The 20,502-nt window shown below is 42.1% G+C and overlaps 1 protein-coding gene across 2 annotated transcripts in view; it reads right to left on the reverse strand.

Moving 5' to 3' along the window:
- Positions 1–2,271: 2,271 nt before the first annotated feature.
- Positions 2,272–20,502, reverse strand: part of LOC126414704 (beta-arrestin-1) — a 507,073-nt gene continuing 488,842 nt past the window's right edge. Inside the window, exons 10-13 of one of the 2 annotated variants that reach the window (XM_050083370.1) lie at positions 18,318–18,458; positions 5,378–5,464; positions 4,171–4,323; positions 2,272–3,310 (exon numbers count right to left, since the gene is read on the reverse strand). In XM_050083370.1, the coding sequence (XP_049939327.1) occupies positions 3,223–3,310; positions 4,171–4,323; positions 5,378–5,464; positions 18,318–18,458 (469 nt within the window). In that variant the 3' untranslated portion in view covers positions 2,272–3,222. Of the gene's footprint in view, positions 3,311–4,170; positions 4,324–5,377; positions 5,465–17,885; positions 18,030–18,317; positions 18,459–20,502 lie in introns of both variants that reach the window. The other variant, XM_050083369.1, reaches the window with a different exon arrangement.

The raw sequence follows: 20,502 nt of genomic DNA on the forward strand, positions 1-20,502 counted from the left end.
TCACCTTATGCAATTTAAGACATCTACATAATGGTAGATAAGGATTTAGCCTCCCCCCCCCCCCCCCCCCCCCTGCCTCCACCACCTCCAATAAATGAATGCTAATCCTCTATGCTACCAGCTGCATTTTTGCTTTCAGCAACCAAACAGAAAAGTCACCACACTTTCACAGCATTGTATTTGTGAACCTAGAGAAATCTTCAGCAGTGTAAGTTGAAGTATGATATTTGAAATCATAGGGATCACTTACACCACCTGACTAACAATCTTTAACAACCACAAAAACCCAGTGATGAATAAAAATGTGCAAATCCTGCAAAGAAAATTTGACGTTATAGAAGATAGGAAATGCAGGATTGCAACTATCCAATGAAAGAGATTCAAGAGAAACTGACTATTTGAATAGGCAGGGAGACATAGGAGAATTACTGCACAAATAGACAGTCAGCCACACGATAACCAGCAAAAAAGAAACAAAGCATTTGATATGTGATCATCTAAAATGAACATGTAGTAGACAGTGTGTGTGCGAAAAGAATATATCAAAAATTCCTACCAGAGTAAGAAATAGGCTAGTGGGACATCCAGGAACAACCGTCTTAAACAGTAGGAGTGGATGGGGAAGGCTTAGTGCCCTACATCTGGGGAAAACACACACACACACACACACACACACACACACACACACACACACCACAAGACAATTAGTCTAAAACAGTGGAACAAAGTACAGCCTACTTTTCTTTGATAGCCTCACAGTGTATCACTTTTTGGGTATTGTGCGAAACTACTTCTACATTCCATATATACGAAGTTTCCATGGTATTTGTGCTACAAATATTTCATAACACTGTGCTCATATTTCAGTGTATACAACTAGAACTAATTTCACCCTCTCACATACTGTAGTAGTAACCATTTTTTCCAAAACATTCTAAGTTGATCATGGAGTGTGAAGTCTCTCCTTGCATGTTTTACAAATATAACCCAGTCATGGTACAAACATTAACCACAATGGATTATATTAATTTTTTTCCTTCTTTGTTTCTTTAATTAAACCAAACCTCACTGAACAATTGGTTTTCCTTTGTTTGAAATCAGAAGCTATTTCACATGTTATCAACAGATATCCACAGGTCTCCAATAAAACCCTGTCCTGGCACAGAGGGGTGTTTATAATATATTAACTTGTGAGTTTAGTATTGCCTGTGATGACCCTGGAAGGTTTTATCTGCACTTAAAGGATTTTCTCAGTTGCAGCTGGCTTGCTCTTATCTCATTTATTTAGGTGTTACATTTACATGAACAATGTATAAATGGTTACATTTTTTTTCTGTTCAGCAAAAATGTTGCAGCTCTGTTATGGTGAAAGCAGTTCACAAGGATGACACTTCGGGAAAGACTGATGAGCACATTGTTTTCACAAGTCACAAATGTTTACATGTTAATGGATGACAAGTCATGTTCTGGAAATTTGTTAACTACCAAAAGAGACAAAAACATTGATTCAGTTTGTTAATTTTCTCGAGAACCAATGACTGACCACTGAAAATAAGACAGCATTAACTAGACTGTGTTGGGGCTCAGGTCAGTGAATTTTAAAAAAACTCTGGGAATGAGGATGATTGTTACCAAAATTGTCCATTGACTTTGAATGACCAGCCAAAAATGACAATTTTCTTGCCACACCTATCTGACCTAGTTTTGAGCACTTACTTGTTGTTTCCATGTATGAAAAAGCAACACTATGATGACGTAATTGAGTCAAAGTTCATCATCATCATCATCATCATCATCATCAGAGAACAAATAATATAATTCTTGTGAGATTATGGACTGCTATACATAGTTCCAGAAGAAATGCGCTAAAATGTATCGAACAGGAAAGTCATAAATATTGAAAGAAGAAAGTGATTAATTAAGATATTTACTGCGATATAAATTTAGGAAACATACGAATATGCCAACTGGGAGAGAGAATTTTTGTGCCTCAACGAAGAGAGCTGACCACGAAAAACCGCATTTTCCAGGTGAAAAATAAGCTTTTTTTTATATAGAAGTCACAAATATTCTTTAAAATAAACACTTCCTCACACCATGGTGGTACTACACTATTACAGTGTAACATAAGCTTACGCATGTAAGTGAGGGGGTTTTTTTCTTTAGTTTTTGGAAAAAAAGATAATGTCTCTAAATACTATATCAAATGGTTTTCTCATGATTCCAATATTTTGATCTAGTTATACTCTAGTAAAAAAAAAAAAAAGGAAAAACAACAACTACAACAACAACAAAAACAACAACAATGTCTCACCTAACAGATTTGATTTAAAAAGTTTAACGCAGGGTGTTTACATTTGGTGCATACCATGAATACTGGCAAAATTTAAGGAACCAATATTCAATAACAACTGATAAACATTTCTGCAGTTTCTTTTACACTCAAAAGTACATACAGCAACAAAAAGAAATTGATCTCTGGTGACTGGATTAAAGAGGAACACAATCTATAGCAATACACAATCACCTCTATAGACTATCATGTACTGGCCTATGTGCACAGGCAAACAAGGTGTTACATTATTGCAGGCTACAGCAACTGGATTATTATTCCAGTTTAAATTAAGTCATTACCTACAGGATAAGAAACAACAACAGAATCTTGTCTATGGTTAAAAACTTTACAAACGGCAAGTATCTTACAGTCCTTATCTCCTGACTAGGTCAACATATGAGAAAGAAAGAAAGAGAGAGAGAGAGAGAGCGAGAGCGAGAGCGAGAGAGTGTGTTCACTAAAAATACCAATTAAAATGCTCAGACTGATGACACGTAACTAAAATAATGTGTAGCAATGTAAGGTAACAGTAGAATATGGTGAAGGGACTGTTGTATTATTATGCAATACAAAAAATATCAAAATGAAAATGGCTATGTTGTTATTCAGTACTAATCACTTAACACCAGAAAATGCCACCCCACCTTCCACATATGCCATTATCACTTCCTCTATTGTCTGAAACCTCTGGTTACTTCAAGAAGCACATAAATTACAAGTTAAACCCCAGAGCTTCAAATGGAAGTTGCAACCTTCAAGTTAAAAGTATTCACTGCTGTGATTATTGCAGTGTCACTTATTACTCCACACAAAGTAATTTCTGTGCACAATGAAGAAGCGAAGTGTTTTTTTTTTTTGTTCCCCCCCCCCCCCAACGATGACCATTTTTAAGCATCTGTTTCTGCACCTTTCAATCGCAGTCTTGCAAAATCTTCGAAGATTATATCATCATCTTGATCAGGGCATATTCCTTCCCTGTGAAAATAATGAGCAAACAACAGTTCAAATCATAACTATTTAACAATACAAGCAGTCAATTATAAAGTAAAACTCAAGTTATGTAAGTTTTCGTTTAGATTTATGACAAAGCAGTTTGCTGCTACAAGGACCACATTATTATTTTTATCCATTCAGTAATTCATAATTTCTAATTTCATCTCATAATCTAATATAAAGAAGGAACTGAATTTGATATACAGTGTAAGACTCTCAGCAACATATTTAAGATAGTAATGGGAGAAAGGACAGAAAATGACAGGACAGATGCAGGAGAATTGAAGCTCTCTATTAAAAGCAAAAATATAACAGTGACACACAACTAGAATGTTACTGCTTAGTATCCCTATTCAAAATTAATACTAATACACATACAAGGTTTAATCAATACCCACCACATAAATAACGAATATTCTCACTGACACAGCAGCCAGGAGGCACAAGAGGTTTTGTGTGTGTGTGTGTGTGTGCGCGTGTGTGAGGGAGGGAGGGCACGCACACACGCACATGCATGCATCCATTTGGAAAGCATTTCCACTGATCAGCATAGCTACCATATGCCTCAATATTTCTCCCGTAGTTCAATAAACAATAACAATGTTCTCTTTCAGGTTGTTAAAAAATATGATGTTTATGAGGACTACAAAAAAGAAAGAAGGGGGTGCATTTTCGAGCTGACCAAGTCCGCATTTGCCTTAATAGATTCAAGCAAACCACAGAAAATCTAAATCTGTATAATGGGTGGACATAAGAATGATATAAAAGAAAAAAAAAAACTTCTTTTTCTGGCTCGTTGGTGTAATTGTGCAATAAAACAAAGACCATTAGGAAATACTTACGTATCAAGTTGGATAAGGTTTGTGTCAACAGGCACAACATCTTCACCATCTTCCTTTACTGCATGTGATGGAGATGGCCGGGCTGTAGATGGTGCTGGCTCTTCTTCAGGTTTAGGATGCATCAGAATAAACGGCAGCTCGGCAATCAAGTCTCTGAAATTGAAATTTACAAAGTATATCCCATAACTGTAATGCTGTCACCCTCCCACCTGACACACACACACACACACACACACACACACACACACACACACACACACACACACACACACACACACCAACAACAACAACAACAACAACGGCTGTTTAAAAATTGGTACTGCCTCAGTTTTGTGATTCACTGTAAGCATTAATCTCCATTTCATCATTGCCTCAGAGTGTCACCTGTTTATCTCTCCCACAACTAACAACTCCTCGTTGCCCAATCCCTCTTTTTGTCCCTCATCTGGCTGCAGCAGTGAGAGTGCACTTACAGAAAAGCAAATCCTCTTAACCTGCAGCAAAAATCTGTTACCAGTAATAAAATAAATTACTTATATTTCAGCAGCAAACTAAGTATACCATAAGAGGAAGAGCTATTACATGAAATTTATTTAAGCAGATATCAGACCAGGGTCTTTGGAGAATTATTTGAATTAAAATAAAACTCCAGACATAAAAAAAATCTTGCATTTTTTCATTAAGAAAATGTAAATCTAGTCTGAACAGCAATATCCACTCTTATTTTAATACACTGTAACAACAACCAAATGTTGACTATGTTAGTTTTAGATTACTATAATTTTCTGTAGATCTGAGGAATTTAAGGAACAAATGATCAGCACAAATAACAGTGATAAGAGGTTATTAACAATCTGTTTATTACATTAAAACAATACATCTGAAATTTATAAAATAAATCTGCATAGTAATGGAAAGTTTAAAAAAGATGCTTAAAAATTTTAAGAATTACAAAAAATGGAAAAGTGTAAAGAAAATCAAGAAAGGGAAAGCAGTTAATATCTTATTATAAACACTCGAAAATTCAGTACTTCAGTATTACAATGACAAATTACAGGTACAGGAAACAGCACAGACTTAAGACGCATTGCTACTAACAAAATGAATTTTGGATTATATACAAACAGCTAAGAACATAAGGGTGAGAATAAGAAGTGGAAGGAAGGAATAAATGAAATTTGGGACTGTAAATTAACATTCTACGTACCCTCCAAGTGCACCCAGACAGAGCTTCACTTTGACCTTGTACTGCACAATTATTCCAAGATTCTCTCTTTGGGAAGGATCTGCAACTCTGCAATTAATGAAGGATCTTCTATTAATGATACTACCGAAACAATCTTAGTGTAGTACATAACTGTAGTAAAATAACCCAGCACCCCATCTTTTACATTTTCTTTTAGTTCCACATCTAATCACTGAATAATATAGTGAGGAACACTGAAATTATGTGACCAGATATGAACTGGACAACAATTGAGGTTTATGAAAGATTAACATTTTTAAAAAAATAATCTCTGTCCTCAATCATTACCATGGATAATAGAGTCTTTCTAAAATATTTACAATGCTCACCACATCTTTAGCAATTTTCAGCATTAACTGTTAAAAAACCAAATTAATTTTTGCTACAAGGTCCATTGAGCAGACTAGCTTCATTCTTATTGCATTCAAAAACTCCATGCATCACAAAAACATGGAAAATTAGCAAAACAATTTTAATACCAAGCAGTGACATGCAAGAAAAGCAGCAGCAATCCAAAACAAAATGATTTCAAAAACAACAGTTGCAACTCAGTTTTAATGAGAACAACCTAATAAGAATTATACAGTCTATACAGGCAATGACATTCCTATATTACTGAGCCAACATGGTTGCAGATTCATTGGAAGACTGTGTCAAAAGTAATGACATTCCTGTAAATGTACATTACTTTGAAAATTTAACAGCAATGTCCATAATTAAATCTTTCTTAAAAATGTCCTGAAGTCCGTTGTAAATTGTTTCTTTTGATAGTACATCTTCAGTGATGGACACATTTGATTTTTACTAACTTTATCAAAGTGAATTTCAAACTGGCAACAATACTGGAAGATTTCTCACAGATTGGTGCGTTTTCACACAGTAACAATAAATGCTGACACTTAAAAAACACTCAAGCAACCAACACACCCATATGGACACATACCTAATCTGATAGTGAAAATGGAACTTCTTTTGTACAAGAACTGTTCTCCAATTCTTTTCTGTAGTCTAAATGAAAGTCTTACAGAGAAAATCCTTCACTTTTTTTTTAATGCAATCAGATGAACAATGTTCTTCAATCACATTCATTACTTTGTTTCATAGAATTATTTATGCCTAGTCAGCTTATGTGGAGTACAGCTCTGAACTACGCAGGTGCTGAATATAATACTGTCCAAAACAATAGGGTTAGTTCATTTTGTTTTAGGCACAAAAACAAATAAGGTCATAGATGCCAACGTTAGAACCTTAGACCTCTACAACAAAAAAGGAGTTAAAAGCGACTACATGTTGCGCCCAACTGACAGAAAGAAAGAGAGCTAAGAACAAGGACTTCCTCTTGGAGAAGAGTACACAAAAAACGCTGCATAGAAATGGATATCCCAAACTAAAGATTAAATGTCCTTTGCCATATTGCTACTCTACTGTACTCTTACTCTTCTGACCCCACAAACTGCAGTTTATTTTTGGCCTCGTCAAGGAGCCTCTTGCACAGTATTCCGCCTTCGGCATCATTCTTTCTTACTCCCAGTACCTAGAGATCCTTGGCGACCTAGTCTCCCGATCTAATTTTCAGCCTGCCTAAAGTTCTTCAGCCTTCCGTTTTATTCCACGAGTCATCTCTCAGTAAAGATCCCTGCTCTCTTCTATAGATGTGGCTGGTCCATCTTAGTCTTCTTCTTTTGGCTCCCACAACTAAATCCGGTTCACTGTACAGCTCCCTGTTCTTTCTATCTTCACCATTCTCCTCCCTCATACATTAGTCCAAATATCTTTCGCAGGACTTAATTTTCAAAAACTTATCTTTCTGTCCCTGTATTTATCTTTCTCTCCCTGCATTTATCTACTTTCCATATTTTACACCATATTGTAATACTAGTCTGACTACAGTTTTATATATTTTTACTTCGGTTCCTCCTTAAAAAATTTTAAATGACGGTAGTTTGTTGAGTATGTATGATGCAGAGTGTGAATGCAGCTTTTGATCCTCGCCTCGGTCTCTTGCTTCTCATTGTTTTCGTTGTTAACTACTACACCCAGATATTTAAACTCGCCAACTTCTTCAAACGTATGGTTATCCATCTACAGTGTTTCCCATCTGTTTGTTCTGTAATTTCATTCTAACCTCATGAATATTTTTCTCATCATTTACTTCTAATCCAGCTTCCTTTCCTTTTTGAAAGTCTTTTTGCTAGTATTTTAAGGTCACCAAGATACTCAGAGATTACCCGCTACGCAATATGAAAAGACCAGTAAATATATTTTTGTTCCCACTTTAATTTACTCTTCTGCTTCACTTGTTGCGTGTAACACTTCCTGTATTACAATGATGAATGAGAGGGGTGATATTCCATCTCCTTGCCTGATTCCTGTTTTTATGTCAAAGGCCTTGAAATATTCTCCATTTTCTCTCACAACTTATCTCTGCATATAGTATCACGGCTTTCTTAAAATCAACAACCTGTATTGCCATTGTTTTGTTGTACTTCCAATATTTGGATATGCCCTCTTTCAGTATTAATATATGGTCAGTGGTTGAATGATTCTTCATAAATCCCATTTGTTTCTCATTTATTATCTCTTTTAAATATGGATCTAATTTTGTCTCGAGCATATTTGAGAACACTTTATGGGTATTGCTAATTAATGAGACGCCTCTGTAGTTCCTGCACCGTTTTTTTGTCATCCTTTTTATGAACTGGTATTATTACTGCTTCTGTCCACTCCTCTGGCATTCTTTCTTCATTCCAGATGTTTGTAAGAACATTGTGTATTTGTTTTGCAATTTTTATTCCTCCTTTCCTAAACAATTCAGCTGTTATATGCCATCTCTTCCTGGAGCACTATTGTCTTTCAGTATTTTGATTGAGTCTACTGTCTCTTTCATTGTCGATCGTTCCACAAAGGGATCTACCCTCTGATGATCATGTTGTTGCTCCATTTCTTCACTTCCATATTCAAAATTTAGAAGCTCCTTAAAATATTCCCTCCAAATTTCTATACCTTGGATCTTTCCAGTTCTGTATTGCCACTTTTATCTCTGATGCCACACATCTGTGGTATATATCTTTTTCTGAAAAATGTAACTGATCTGTAAAAACCTCTTTTATTCCCAGCCCTTTTATTCTTCTTTGGTCTTTTGATTACACTACCCACATGTTCTCTCTTATTCCTTCTGAGAAGATTTTTAGTTTCTCTATTAACGTTTTCAGATGCTTCTTTACTTTCACTGGAATCCTCTTGTAGGTGTTCTCCTTTGCCGCTCTTCTTTCTTTCACTTTTTGCTCACATTCTTCTGAAAATCTCGGATTTTTCTTCCTTCGTTTTCTTTATCCACCTACTTCTAGTACCACTTCTTCCACATTAATTTTTCATCATTTCCCAGGGGGTCTTCAATGGAAGGTTGCCTTCCCTTGTTAGAACATCAAATTTGTTTATGTCAATGCTGTGGTCTTTTATGCTGTGTTGCCCAGTATACTGCATGGCCTGAAATGAGGTGAGAGCTCTGCTGTAAATACTGAGCAGATACCAAAAATGCCAATGATGAATGCATAGCTGACACCATGGCCAGGCTGAGAGACATGAGTGTACACAAAGGTACTATCACTAAGTTCTGTGTGAAGGTTGAGAAACTTGACCAATAGATCGAATATGGAGTAGTTTCCTCAGGAACAGTGAGTCCAAGGCAATCGAGTGCTTGGCATTGTTCCCACCATGATGTGTCTATGGTTAACAGGGGATATCATGTATATATACATGGCAAATAAGAACGAAGCCTTCACAAATCAGAAACCACAGCTCAACTGACACCAAGCAGAAAACTCCTATGGATGAGCTTATTCATGCTTTGGCTGCCAATGGTTGCATCACAGCAGTGTATAGACAGTTTGGAGCTTGACATCATCTGTCTCATAGTAAATGGGCCTTGGTGAACAAGTTCAGACTCACCACAAGTAGGTCACTTCTTGGAAAAATGAGACCCACTTTCAAGTCAAGACAATGGCATTTTCTCCTTATGTTTCTTCCTTTCTTTCCTTCCTTTATTCTTTTTCTCTCTTGAAAATGCAATAGCAATGGGGTGAATGTTTTGGGCAAAGCACATAGTATCCTAGTCCTGAAGGAGATACTGATTGCAGATGTGTATCCTAGTCCTGAAGGAGATACTGATTGCAGATGTGCAGAGTTCACCTGACTATTTAGGGGTCTAGTCTCTGTAGAGGCTTAATAGTCCTGCTGCGCAACTCTAAAGCGGAAGCCCTAGGAGTTGGGCTACACAATGGTAGTCATATTTATGTCTATCAGACAACCATGCCCAAATGGCCAGTTGATTCCACAATTCAAAAACAAGTGACAACTGAAACATGGGTTCTCAACATTATTAAACAGGTCAAAAAGAACAACAGACCACATAATTTATGAGCTGGCACTCCTTAACACTGATGATGCTGCCCTGGGCAAAACTATGTTACTGTATAAAGAAAATATTGTTGAGTGCAGTACAAATAATTGAAGGGGAAGGTAGAAGGAAGGTGGAGATGATGGTGTTGATTTTTCCTTTGAATAGCACTCACTTGCAGTTCATGAACATGTAACAGTCTTTCATGCACCTCTCTCAGAAAACAACTGCAAGACATTTCTTTTCTTGTATGCCCTCCTTACATGACGACGACTTAAGATTCGTAATTATAACATCATGATAGAGGACCTGAGGCCAGTTGGTGAAGAAAGGGGCATTTTTTGAGTGATGAGATAAATAAATGTAATGTAATCATGAAACAAGAAAACCAATCACAGAAGACAATTACACCAACGACACTGCTGTCCTACCAACAGACTCAGTCTTTTGCACAAATAAAAAGCATTCCACTAGACCTCTGTGATACCAAAGATAACTACCAGACAAAACAATACCAAAGAAGTTTTACATTATTAAATAATTTAGGCAGTAATTAAATGGTGCTTCATTCTGAATTGAGTCTGAACCCATTTGGAAATTCTTAAAGACTTTTCATCCTAAACAAGACTGTGAGACAGAATGCCCTCAGAACTGAAAGAGAGTAATTCAACTCACAACTAACATTTCTCACTGATATAAAAATGTGGCACAGAAAAATATTGCTATATAAACACACACACTAAAGCAAAAACAAAATGAGGAGGAAATATTACATCCATTGAAAACACAAGGAGAGAAGTGCATTTATTATTAAGATTGGCAGTAACATCAACGTAGCATTCCAAAATGATAATATTCATTACCAATTTTATGTACTGGTCGCACACTTACTTTGCCCCTCTATGGTCATTGGAAGTTGCCCAACTTTGTGCTGCTCGGGAATGTTCATGGTCATTGCCAACCACGGCAAAAATGTGCAAAAAGACTGTACCTGGACCTTCTAGCACCTCACTAACCATTCTCTGTCAATTCTGCGAAGTATTAATCCATTACATCTTCAATGCTTTTATAACCTATAAGCTGGCTATGCTGCGAGAAGTGGGTGGGGCCTGTCTCAGCAACCAGTGAGTTATGAACCAATCACAAGCTTCCACTCGCAGCATCTTTCACTCAGGTGCAAAGTAAAAGTGTGCCATCAGTATAACTACCTACTGAAAATTTGTCAGTAGAAGGTGGTGAGGAAGCCACAGATCAAAACAACAATAATGTAAAATCCTGGATGGAACAATACTAAAACAAGGCAAAGCTAACCACTAATGTAAGGTGCATAGACACACAACAGAAATAGAGCTCACAATAGCTTTCGAGTTCTTACCCTTTCTCTAGCAAAAGTACACACATTCAAATAACCAACTGCACGGGCACTCAAATAAACACTACCTTGGTTGCAGTGAGACTGACTACTAATTATCAATTATTGAGAGCAGATGCCTGGATGATGTACTTGGGGAAAGTGTTACAAGGAGAGTAGAGCAGGATATTGCGAGACATGTCTTCCAACAGACAATTCAGCAGTTGTGTACCAGGACGAAAACAGTTGAAAGGGTAGAACATGTGAGGGGAAATGGCAAGGTAGAGGAGGTGCGGCGGGAGGTGTATAGAGAGAGAGAGAGAGAGAGAGAGAGAGAGAGGGGTGTGGCGAGAGAGAGAGAGAGAGAGAGAGAGAGAGAGAGAGAGAGGGGTGTGGCGAGAGAGAGAGAGAGAGAGAGAGAGAGAGGGGTGTGGCGAGAGAGAGAGAGAGAGAGAGAGAGAGAGAGAGGGGTGTGGCGAGAGAGAGAGAGAGAGAGAGAGAGAGAGAGAGAGAGAGAGAGGGGTGTGGCGAGAGAGAGAGAGAGAGAGAGAGAGAGAGAGAGAGAGAGAGGGGTGTGGCGAGAGAGAGAGAGAGAGAGAGAGAGAGAGAGAGAGAGAGAGAGAGAGAGAGAGGGGGGGGTGGCGAGAGAGAGAGAGAGAGAGAGAGAGAGAGAGAGAGAGAGAGAGAGAGAGAGAGAGAGAGAGAGAGAGAGAGAGAGAGAGAGAGAGAGGGGGGGGGGGTGGCGAGAGAGAGAGAGGGGTGTGGCGAGAGAGAGAGAGAGAGAGAGAGAGAGAGAGAGGGGTGTGGCGAGAGAGAGAGAGAGAGAGAGAGAGAGAGAGAGAGAGAGAGGGGTGTGGCGAGAGAGAGAGAGAGAGAGAGAGAGAGAGAGAGAGAGAGAGAGAGAGAGAGAGGGGGGGGGGAGGGGTGTGGCGAGAGAGAGAGAGAGGGGGGGGGTGTGGCGAGAGAGAGAGAGAGAGGGGGGGGAGGGGTGTGGCGAGAGAGAGAGAGGGGGGGGGAGGGGTGTGGCGAGAGAGAGAGAGAGAGGGGGGGGGAGGGGTGTGGCGAGAGAGAGAGAGAGAGAGAGAGAGAGAGAGAGAGAGAGAGAGAGAGAGAGAGGTCGAGGGGGCGGGGCCAGAGGGCTGGGGCCAGAGGGCTGGGGCCAGAGGGCTGGGGCCAGAGGGCTGGGGCCAGAGGGCTGGGGCCAGAGGGCTGGGGCCAGAGGGCAGGGCCAGAGGGCAGGGTCAGGGGTGGGCGAGAGGGCGAGGGTGGGAGAGAGGGCGAGGGGTGGGAGAGAGGGCGAGGGGTGGGAGAGAGGGCGAGGGGTGGGAGAGAGGGCGAGGGGTGGGAGAGAGGGCGAGGGGTGGGAGAGAGGGCGAGGGGTGGGAGAGAGGGCGAGGGGTGGGAGAGAGGGCGAGGGGTGGGAGAGAGGGCGAGGGGTGGGAGAGAGGGCGAGGGGTGGGAGAGAGGGCGAGGGGTGGGAGAGAGGGCGAGGGGTGGGAGAGAGGGCGAGGGGTGGGAGAGAGGGCGAGGGGTGGGAGAGAGGGCGAGGGGTGGGAGAGAGGGCGAGGGGTGGGAGAGAGGGCGAGGGGTGGGTGAGAGGGCGAGGGGTGGGTGAGAGGGCGAGGGGTGGGTGAGAGGGCGAGGGGTGGGTGAGAGGGCGAGGGGTGGGAGAGAGGGCGAGGGGTGGGAGAGAGGGCGAGGGGTGGGAGAGAGGGCGAGGGGTGGGAGAGAGGGCGAGGGGTGGGAGAGAGGGCGAGGGGTGGGAGAGAGGGCGAGGGGTGGGAGAGAGGGCGAGGGGTGGGAGAGAGGGCGAGGGGGTGGGAGAGAGGGCGAGGGGTGGGAGAGAGGGCGAGGGGTGGGAGAGAGGGCGAGGGGTGGGAGAGAGGGCGAGGGGTGGGAGAGAGGGCGAGGGGTGGGAGAGAGGGCGAGGGGTGGGAGAGAGGGCGAGGGGTGGGAGAGAGGGCGAGGGGTGGGAGAGAGGGCGAGAGGGCGAGGGGTGGGAGAGAGGGCGAGAGGGCGAGGGGTGGGAGAGAGGGCGAGAGGGCGAGGGGTGGGAGAGAGGGCGAGGGGTGGGAGAGAGGGCGAGGGGTGGGAGAGAGGGCGAGGGGTGGGAGAGAGGGCGAGAGGGCGAGGGGTGGGAGAGAGGGCGCGGGGTGGGAGAGAGGGCGAGAGGGCGCGGGGTGGGAGAGAGGGCGAGAGGGCGCGGGGTGGGAGAGAGGGCGAGAGGGCGCGGGGTGGGAGAGAGGGCGAGAGGGCGCGGGGTGGGAGAGAGGGCGAGAGGGCGCGGGGTGGGAGAGAGGGCGAGAGGGCGCGGGGTGGGAGAGAGGGCGAGAGGGTGCGGGGTGGGAGAGGGTGCGGGGTGGGAGAGAGGGCGAGAGGGTGCGGGGTGGGAGAGAGGGCGAGAGGGTGCGGGGTGGGAGAGAGGGCGAGAGGGTGCGGGGTGGGAGAGAGGGCGAGAGGGTGCGGGGTGGGAGAGAGGGCGAGAGGGTGCGGGGTGGGAGAGAGGGCGAGAGGGTGCGGGGTGGGAGAGAGGGCGAGAGGGTGCGGGGTGGGAGAGAGGGCGAGAGGGTGCGGGGTGGGAGAGAGGGCGAGAGGGTGCGGGGTGGGAGAGAGGGCGAGAGGGTGCGGGGTGGGAGAGAGGGCGAGAGGGTGCGGGGTGGGAGAGAGGGCGAGAGGGTGCGGGGTGGGAGAGAGGGCGAGAGGGTGCGGGGTGGGAGAGAGGGCGAGAGGGTGCGGGGTGGGAGAGAGGGCGAGAGGGCGCGGGGTGGGAGAGAGGGCGAGGCGAGGAAGAGAGGGTGAGGGGGGAGAGAGGATGAGGGGTGGGAGAGAGGGCAGGAGTGGGGAAGGAGGTGGGAGAGAGGGCAGGAGTGGGGAAGGAGGTGGGAGAGAGGGCGGGAGTGGGGGAGGAGGTGGGAAAGATGGCGGGAGGTGGGGTGGGAAAGATGGCGGGAGGGGGGTGGGAAAGATGGCGGGAGGGAGGGTGGGAAAGATGGCGGGAGGGGGGGCGGGAAAGATGGCGGGAGGTGGGGGTGGGAAAAATGGTAGGAGGGGGAGGGAGAGATGATGGGAGGGGGGAAGAGTTGGCGGGAGGGTCCCACAGGCACTTTCACTAGAAAAACACCTTCACTAGAAGAAGACCAAGAGCTCGAAAGGTACTGTGAATAGCCTTTTCTTTTACGCATTAATATGCTTCACACACTAGTTCGCTACAGGCGAGTGGCTTCGTTTCCTTAATTTACTTACTGGTTAGTAACACAGTTGCTACTAGACAACGAACAAACAACAGCCATCTATAGCAAGGGAAACAGTCTCCTAAATGAGTTCTAAACTATTGTGAATGGCATAAAACTGAATTTATGGAACAATTAGTCAAAATTTTAGTAATATTTCTATGTCGTGGAAGGTCACTCAAACAGCTAGGAACCGAAAACTTGTGAACAAAGAAATAAAATCGTAGTTGTGAATATGGGACACCATCAGTCGTATAATGGAAAGACGACAATGAAAATTTGTGCTGGTTAAAACTCGTACTCTGATTTCTCACTTATTGTGATCAGTTACATTGCCATTAGGCTATTCAAGTTAAGTTTAAAGTTTGACATTTGAGAGCTTTTTGAAAGATGTAGTGACCTCCAGGACTTCACCAATAAAGGGGAAAGTTATACTGACCAAAGTTAATGTAGTCAACTTACACTCTCTCTCATTTTAGCGGGTAGATCATACATAACAACCTAATTCTGATACAGCTCTCATGCTTAATAGATTTTAATGTATCTTGTATTTTGGGACATAAAATTTTCATTAATATGTACATTTCCCGTATTACCAGATAAAAATTTCATGAATTTGAGGGCAGCAGTTTATTAATACTGCCATTACACTTTAAGCTAACTGACAGTCATTGCTTCTCATAATGTGCTACAAAATGTGTTTAGATGAGTAAACTTTAATATTAAGTATGCCTGCTGTTTTTCCATAGTATTTTCAATTTGCCAATGCGCACTTTCAATCACAGTATTCATCCTCTGGGCTTCAGTTATTACCAAAGTAGCATCATTTCAGTGTCAATGTGGCTTAAGCACTCACTTCAGGAGTTTTGGGACATTCATTATTGAAATCTTCAAATTTGTGGTGGAATACATTCTAAATATTTTCCATACAACTTCACGGGTTTCAGTTCAGAATACACTGCATATAACTTTCACAGATACTGTGTGCATTTCTGGCATTTTTATGAAGGTTCTTGACGATGTACCTTGGCAAACAGAAACGGAAAAGATAGCAGATGGACTTCATTATAAAATATTACAGTCCTTTCATTGTCTCACTTTTGCCATGAATAGTTGCTATGGTTAACGTGACAAAAGAATTTAACTTCCTTAGTATGTAATGTTAGGAAAGTCAATAATTTCAACTAAACTGTTCATATTGGAGAAAAACTTGTCAGTGTCATTATTTCAGAATCAAAATATTTCATTTTTAAATCATTTTGTAAGCTATGGAAGTCTGTTATCTTGCTTTAATACTAATCACAGTCCATACAAAGTGTCGTCAAGATTGCTTCAGGGTAGACACAATCAACACAGTGGAATCTCAGAATCAAACTATTCTTCCACACAGTTCAAATGCTGACATTTCAAATCACTGTTAATATAATGAAGCGTCAATGTGAAGTATTCTCAGAGAGGCACTGAAAATTGTTTGGCAGTCAATTAGTAGTCACATGACCCTTAGGCTCTGTCTCGAGTTTTCCTCAGCCATGCTAACACTACTGTTCAATCATATATATCACTTCCAGAATGAATTTTGACTCTGTAGCAGTGTGTGTGTGCTATATGGAACTTCCTAGAAGACAAACTGTTTGCCACACCAGAACTTGAAGCTGGGGCCATTGCCTATCACACACTGTGAGAGCTGGCCATTAGTAATGCTTGGATAGCTCAGCCAGTAGATCACTTTTACAAAAAAAGGCAAAGCTCAAACCCCAGTCCAGCACACAGTTTTAATCTGACAAGAAGTTTCAAATCAAAGTACACTCTGTTGCTTAGTGGAAATTCATTCTGGAAGCAATCGCACAGGCTGAGGCTTCACCATGTCTATGCAATATTCTTTCTTCCAGGATCACTAGTCCTACAACATATACACAAGAACTTCATGAAGTTTGAATGATAGGAGATAAGGTACTCAAAGAAAGTAAATCCATGAGGGTGGGTCATAAGCTGTGCCTGCGTAGCTCAATTGGTAGAGCACTTGCCCGTGAAAGTAAAATGTCCCAATTTCAAGTGTCAGACCAGCACATAGTTTTAATCTGGCAGACATTTTCATTTAAATCACTATCCTTCCACAATTTCTGCTGTATCACATACAACTGTTTTGCAACATTTTGTTAATATTATCTAGTCAATTTTTCTCAATAATTGCTTTGGCAAAAATACAGAATCGAAAAAGGTTGTCAGAAAAGGAAACAAACATGGAGATATAACACTGATATTTGTCTTAAAACGATTTCTCCATTTCTGTTCATATATATATATAATAGAGGGAAACATTCCACGCGGGAAAAATATATTTAAAAACCAAGAATGTGTGACTTACCATACGAAAGCGCTGGCAGGTCGATAGAAACACAGACAGACACATACATACACACAAAATTCAAGCTTTCGCAACAAACTGTTGCCTCATCAGTACGTGCGGATGGGTGTGTGTGTGTGTGTGTGTGTGTGTGCGTGTGCGTGTGCGTGTGCGTGTGCGTGTGCGTGTGCGTGTGCGTGTGCGTGTGCGTGTGCGTGTGCGTGTGCGTGTGCGTGTGCGTGTGCGCGCGCGAGTGTATACCCCTTTTTTCCCCCTAAGGTAAGTCTTTCCGCTCCCAGGATTGGAATGACTCCTTACCCTCTTCCTTAAAACCCACATCCTTTCGTCTTTCCCTCTCCTTCCCTCTTTTCTGATGAGGCAACAGTTTGTTGTGAAAGCTTCATGTGTATGTTTGTGTGTCTATCGACCCGCCAGCACTTTCGTTCAGTAAGTCATATCACACAGAGATATATGTTAGTGGTACCTTCAACATAACTAAATGAAGATTTACATGAAATCGATGTCAATTATTTTTGCGTACTGCATCTCTACCCGCTACACATTATCCTGCTGAGCAGAAGTGACAAAGTAAGCTTTATCATGCTCTAAAGTTTATATTATTTACTGACAAGACAATGACTCTAGGCACCTTTCCCTCAATTTTAAACATGCGAAGCATGCTCAAATAAGACTTGGGAGGATCACAAATGTAACAAAAGCAAACTAATATGTCTAAAACGCCACAGTAATGATGTAGTTCTTGCCTTTCAGATGCATTAGCCAGCATTACAATACAGTGTAGCAAAATGCAAGAAATGAAGCACATTAACATTAGAACCAAGCAGAGAAAACATCACAGAGGGTCTGAGGAGGCTTCAGTGTGTCTCTTATCATTCTGTTTCATTAAGAACTATTAAGGGATAGTTTCTCACTAGTTATATTCATATTCAACAGTGTGACAGTCTTTTCCAATCAATGAAGTCTACTTGAATCAACTCTTGCCATTTTTAAAGAGATTTCAGTTATGTGGAGAATCCATAGAAGCTTTCCCCGTGCAGGACGATAAACGTGATGACAAATAGCTAAGCAAAACAAAGAAAATTAAATATATGAAAGTCACATCAGACCCTGTTCAAATATTGACTTACAAAGTGCTGGAGGCAAGATTCGTGTCTTCATGTTTTAACTGTCCGTCAAGAGCTAAGCCCCACTTGTCCTTGTTATTGGCTAGGAGGGGCGTCAGCACAAACACTTTGCTCAAGGTGAACCCTGGTCCGATGGGACAGCCCTCTCTAGGCACACAGAATACAACCCATGATAAAACAATATATTTCAATCTCGGTGGGGCAGTCATGGGCATGTCAATGGGTGCAAAGAAAATAAATTTCCCCGCCTGTCATTTACAGCATAAACTGAAACAGCCAACGGACATATCTTGTGGCTTACAGTTTATATTTCAAAGTCTTCAAATACAACTCAGTATTTTCCCAGTCCACTAGAAACAAAAATAAACAACTAATGAATAAATTCAACTCAAGAGCACCCATAAGTCATGCCCTTTCCTGCCACATCAAACTCACATGGTGGATGAGGCGAGGTTCGTGCCCTCATGCTTCAACTGTCCATCCAGCGCCAGACCACGTTTATCTTTGTTGTTGGCCAGTAATGGCTTCACCAAGAACACTTTCGACAGGGTGAAGCCTGGCCCCACCACGCATGCTCTGTAACGTCAACAAGGTCAGACCACTGTCCCCATTGAACAGATTCCAGTAACAACCATTTAGAGCATAACAGAGGGGAAAAAAATACATGCTTACCAATATAAAAAAGTGTTTAATACAATTAATGTACAGCATATCCTTAAGTGAGGTGTTCAGAAAATAAGAACCACTTTTTATCAGTTACATTTCATTTCAACAATTTACTCAAAAGTGAGCAGAACTGCAGAAGCAAAGGAGAGTAACCTAAAAAGTAAATTTTATCACCAGATATTCAAATTTTATTTTCCAGCTTAACAAGATTATGAAATTTTGTGTATAATTTGTTTTCTCACTCCATCTGAGAAACAGCTGATGAATAAATCCTACAAATAAAGTAATAAATAGATCGAAGTTAGTGTTCACCATGGGGATTAGGTACAGTATTAATCGATGACAAACAACTTGTCTCTCCAGCAAGAAGACATCAGATTTCTTCCCTAAATAAGACTTTACCACCAGGAAGTAACTGTTTCAGAAGCAAGCAAATTTAGAAACTTTATACTTAAAAAAGAAAGAACCATCACACCCCCAGTATATATAAACACACACAGTCTAGTTCCTGCACACTCCACCAGAATCCATTATCTCTGTCCGCACCTGTACACTACTCTTCCTTCCCCTTCCCCTTCCCCTTCCCCTTCCCCTTCCCCTTCCCCTTCCCCTTCCCCTTCCCCTTCCACTCTTACCATTTTTAAAGAGATTTCAGTTATGTGGAGAATCCACAGAAGCTTTCCCCATGCAGAACGATAAATGTGATGACAAATACACTATGTGATCAAAAGTATCCGGACATCCCCAAAATATGTTTTTAATGTTAGGTGCATTGTGCTGTCACCTACTGCCAGGTACTCCATACCAGCAACCTCAGTAGTCATTAGACATCATGAGAGAACAGAATGGGGTGTTCCGCAGAGCTCAAGGACTTTGAACATGGTCAGGTGATTGCGTGTCACTTGTATCATATGTCTGTATGTGAAATTTCCACACTCCTAAACATTCCTAGGTCCACTGTTTCTGATGTGAAAGTGAAGTGGAAATGTGAAAGTGAAGTGGAAATGTGAAAGTGAAGTGGAAATGTGAAGGGGGATACACACAGCACAAAAGCATACAGGCTGACCTTATCTGTTGACTGACAGACTGCCGACAGTAGAAGAGGGTTGTAATGTGTAATAGGCAGACATCTATTCAGACCATCAGACAGGAATTAAAAACTGCATCATGATCCACTGCAAGTACTCTGACAGTTAGGCAGGAGATGTGAAAACTTGGATTTCATGGTCGAGCGGCTGCTCATAAGCCACACAGCACACCGGTAAATGCCAAACGATGCCTCGCTTGGTGTAAGGAGTGTAAACATTCGACAATTGAACAATGGAAAAACATTGTGTGGAGCAACGAATCACGCTACACGATGTGGCAATCCGATGGCAGTGTGCGGGTATGGTGAATGCATGGTGAACGTCATCTCCCAGCATGTGTAGTGCCAACAGTGAAATTCGGAGGGGTAGTGTTATGGCGTGGTCATGTTTATCATGGAGGAGGCTTGCACCCATTGTTATTTTACGTGCCACTATCAGAGAACAGGCCTACATTGATGTTTTAAGCATCTTCTTGCTTTCCACTGTCGAAGAGCAATTCGGGGATGGCGATTGCATCTTTCAACATGAATGAGCACCTGTTCATAATGCATGGCCTGTGGCGGAGCGGTTAAACGGCAATAACATCCTTGTAATGGACTGGCCTGCATAGAATCCTGACCTGAATCCTATAGATCACCTTTGGGATGTTTTGGAACGCCAACTTCGTGCCAGGCCCCACTGACAGACACCAATACCTCTCCTCAATGCAGCACTCCGTGAAGAATGGGCTGCCATTTCCCAAGAAATCTTCCAGCACCTGATTGAATGTATGTCTGCAAGAGTGGAAGCTGTCGTCAAGGCTAAGGATGGACCAACACGATATTTAATTCCAGCATTACCAAAGGAGGGCAGCACAAACTTAAACG

This window comes from Schistocerca serialis, chromosome 1 (assembly GCF_023864345.2).
Source record: "Schistocerca serialis cubense isolate TAMUIC-IGC-003099 chromosome 1, iqSchSeri2.2, whole genome shotgun sequence".
NCBI lineage: Eukaryota > Metazoa > Arthropoda > Insecta > Orthoptera > Acrididae > Schistocerca > Schistocerca serialis.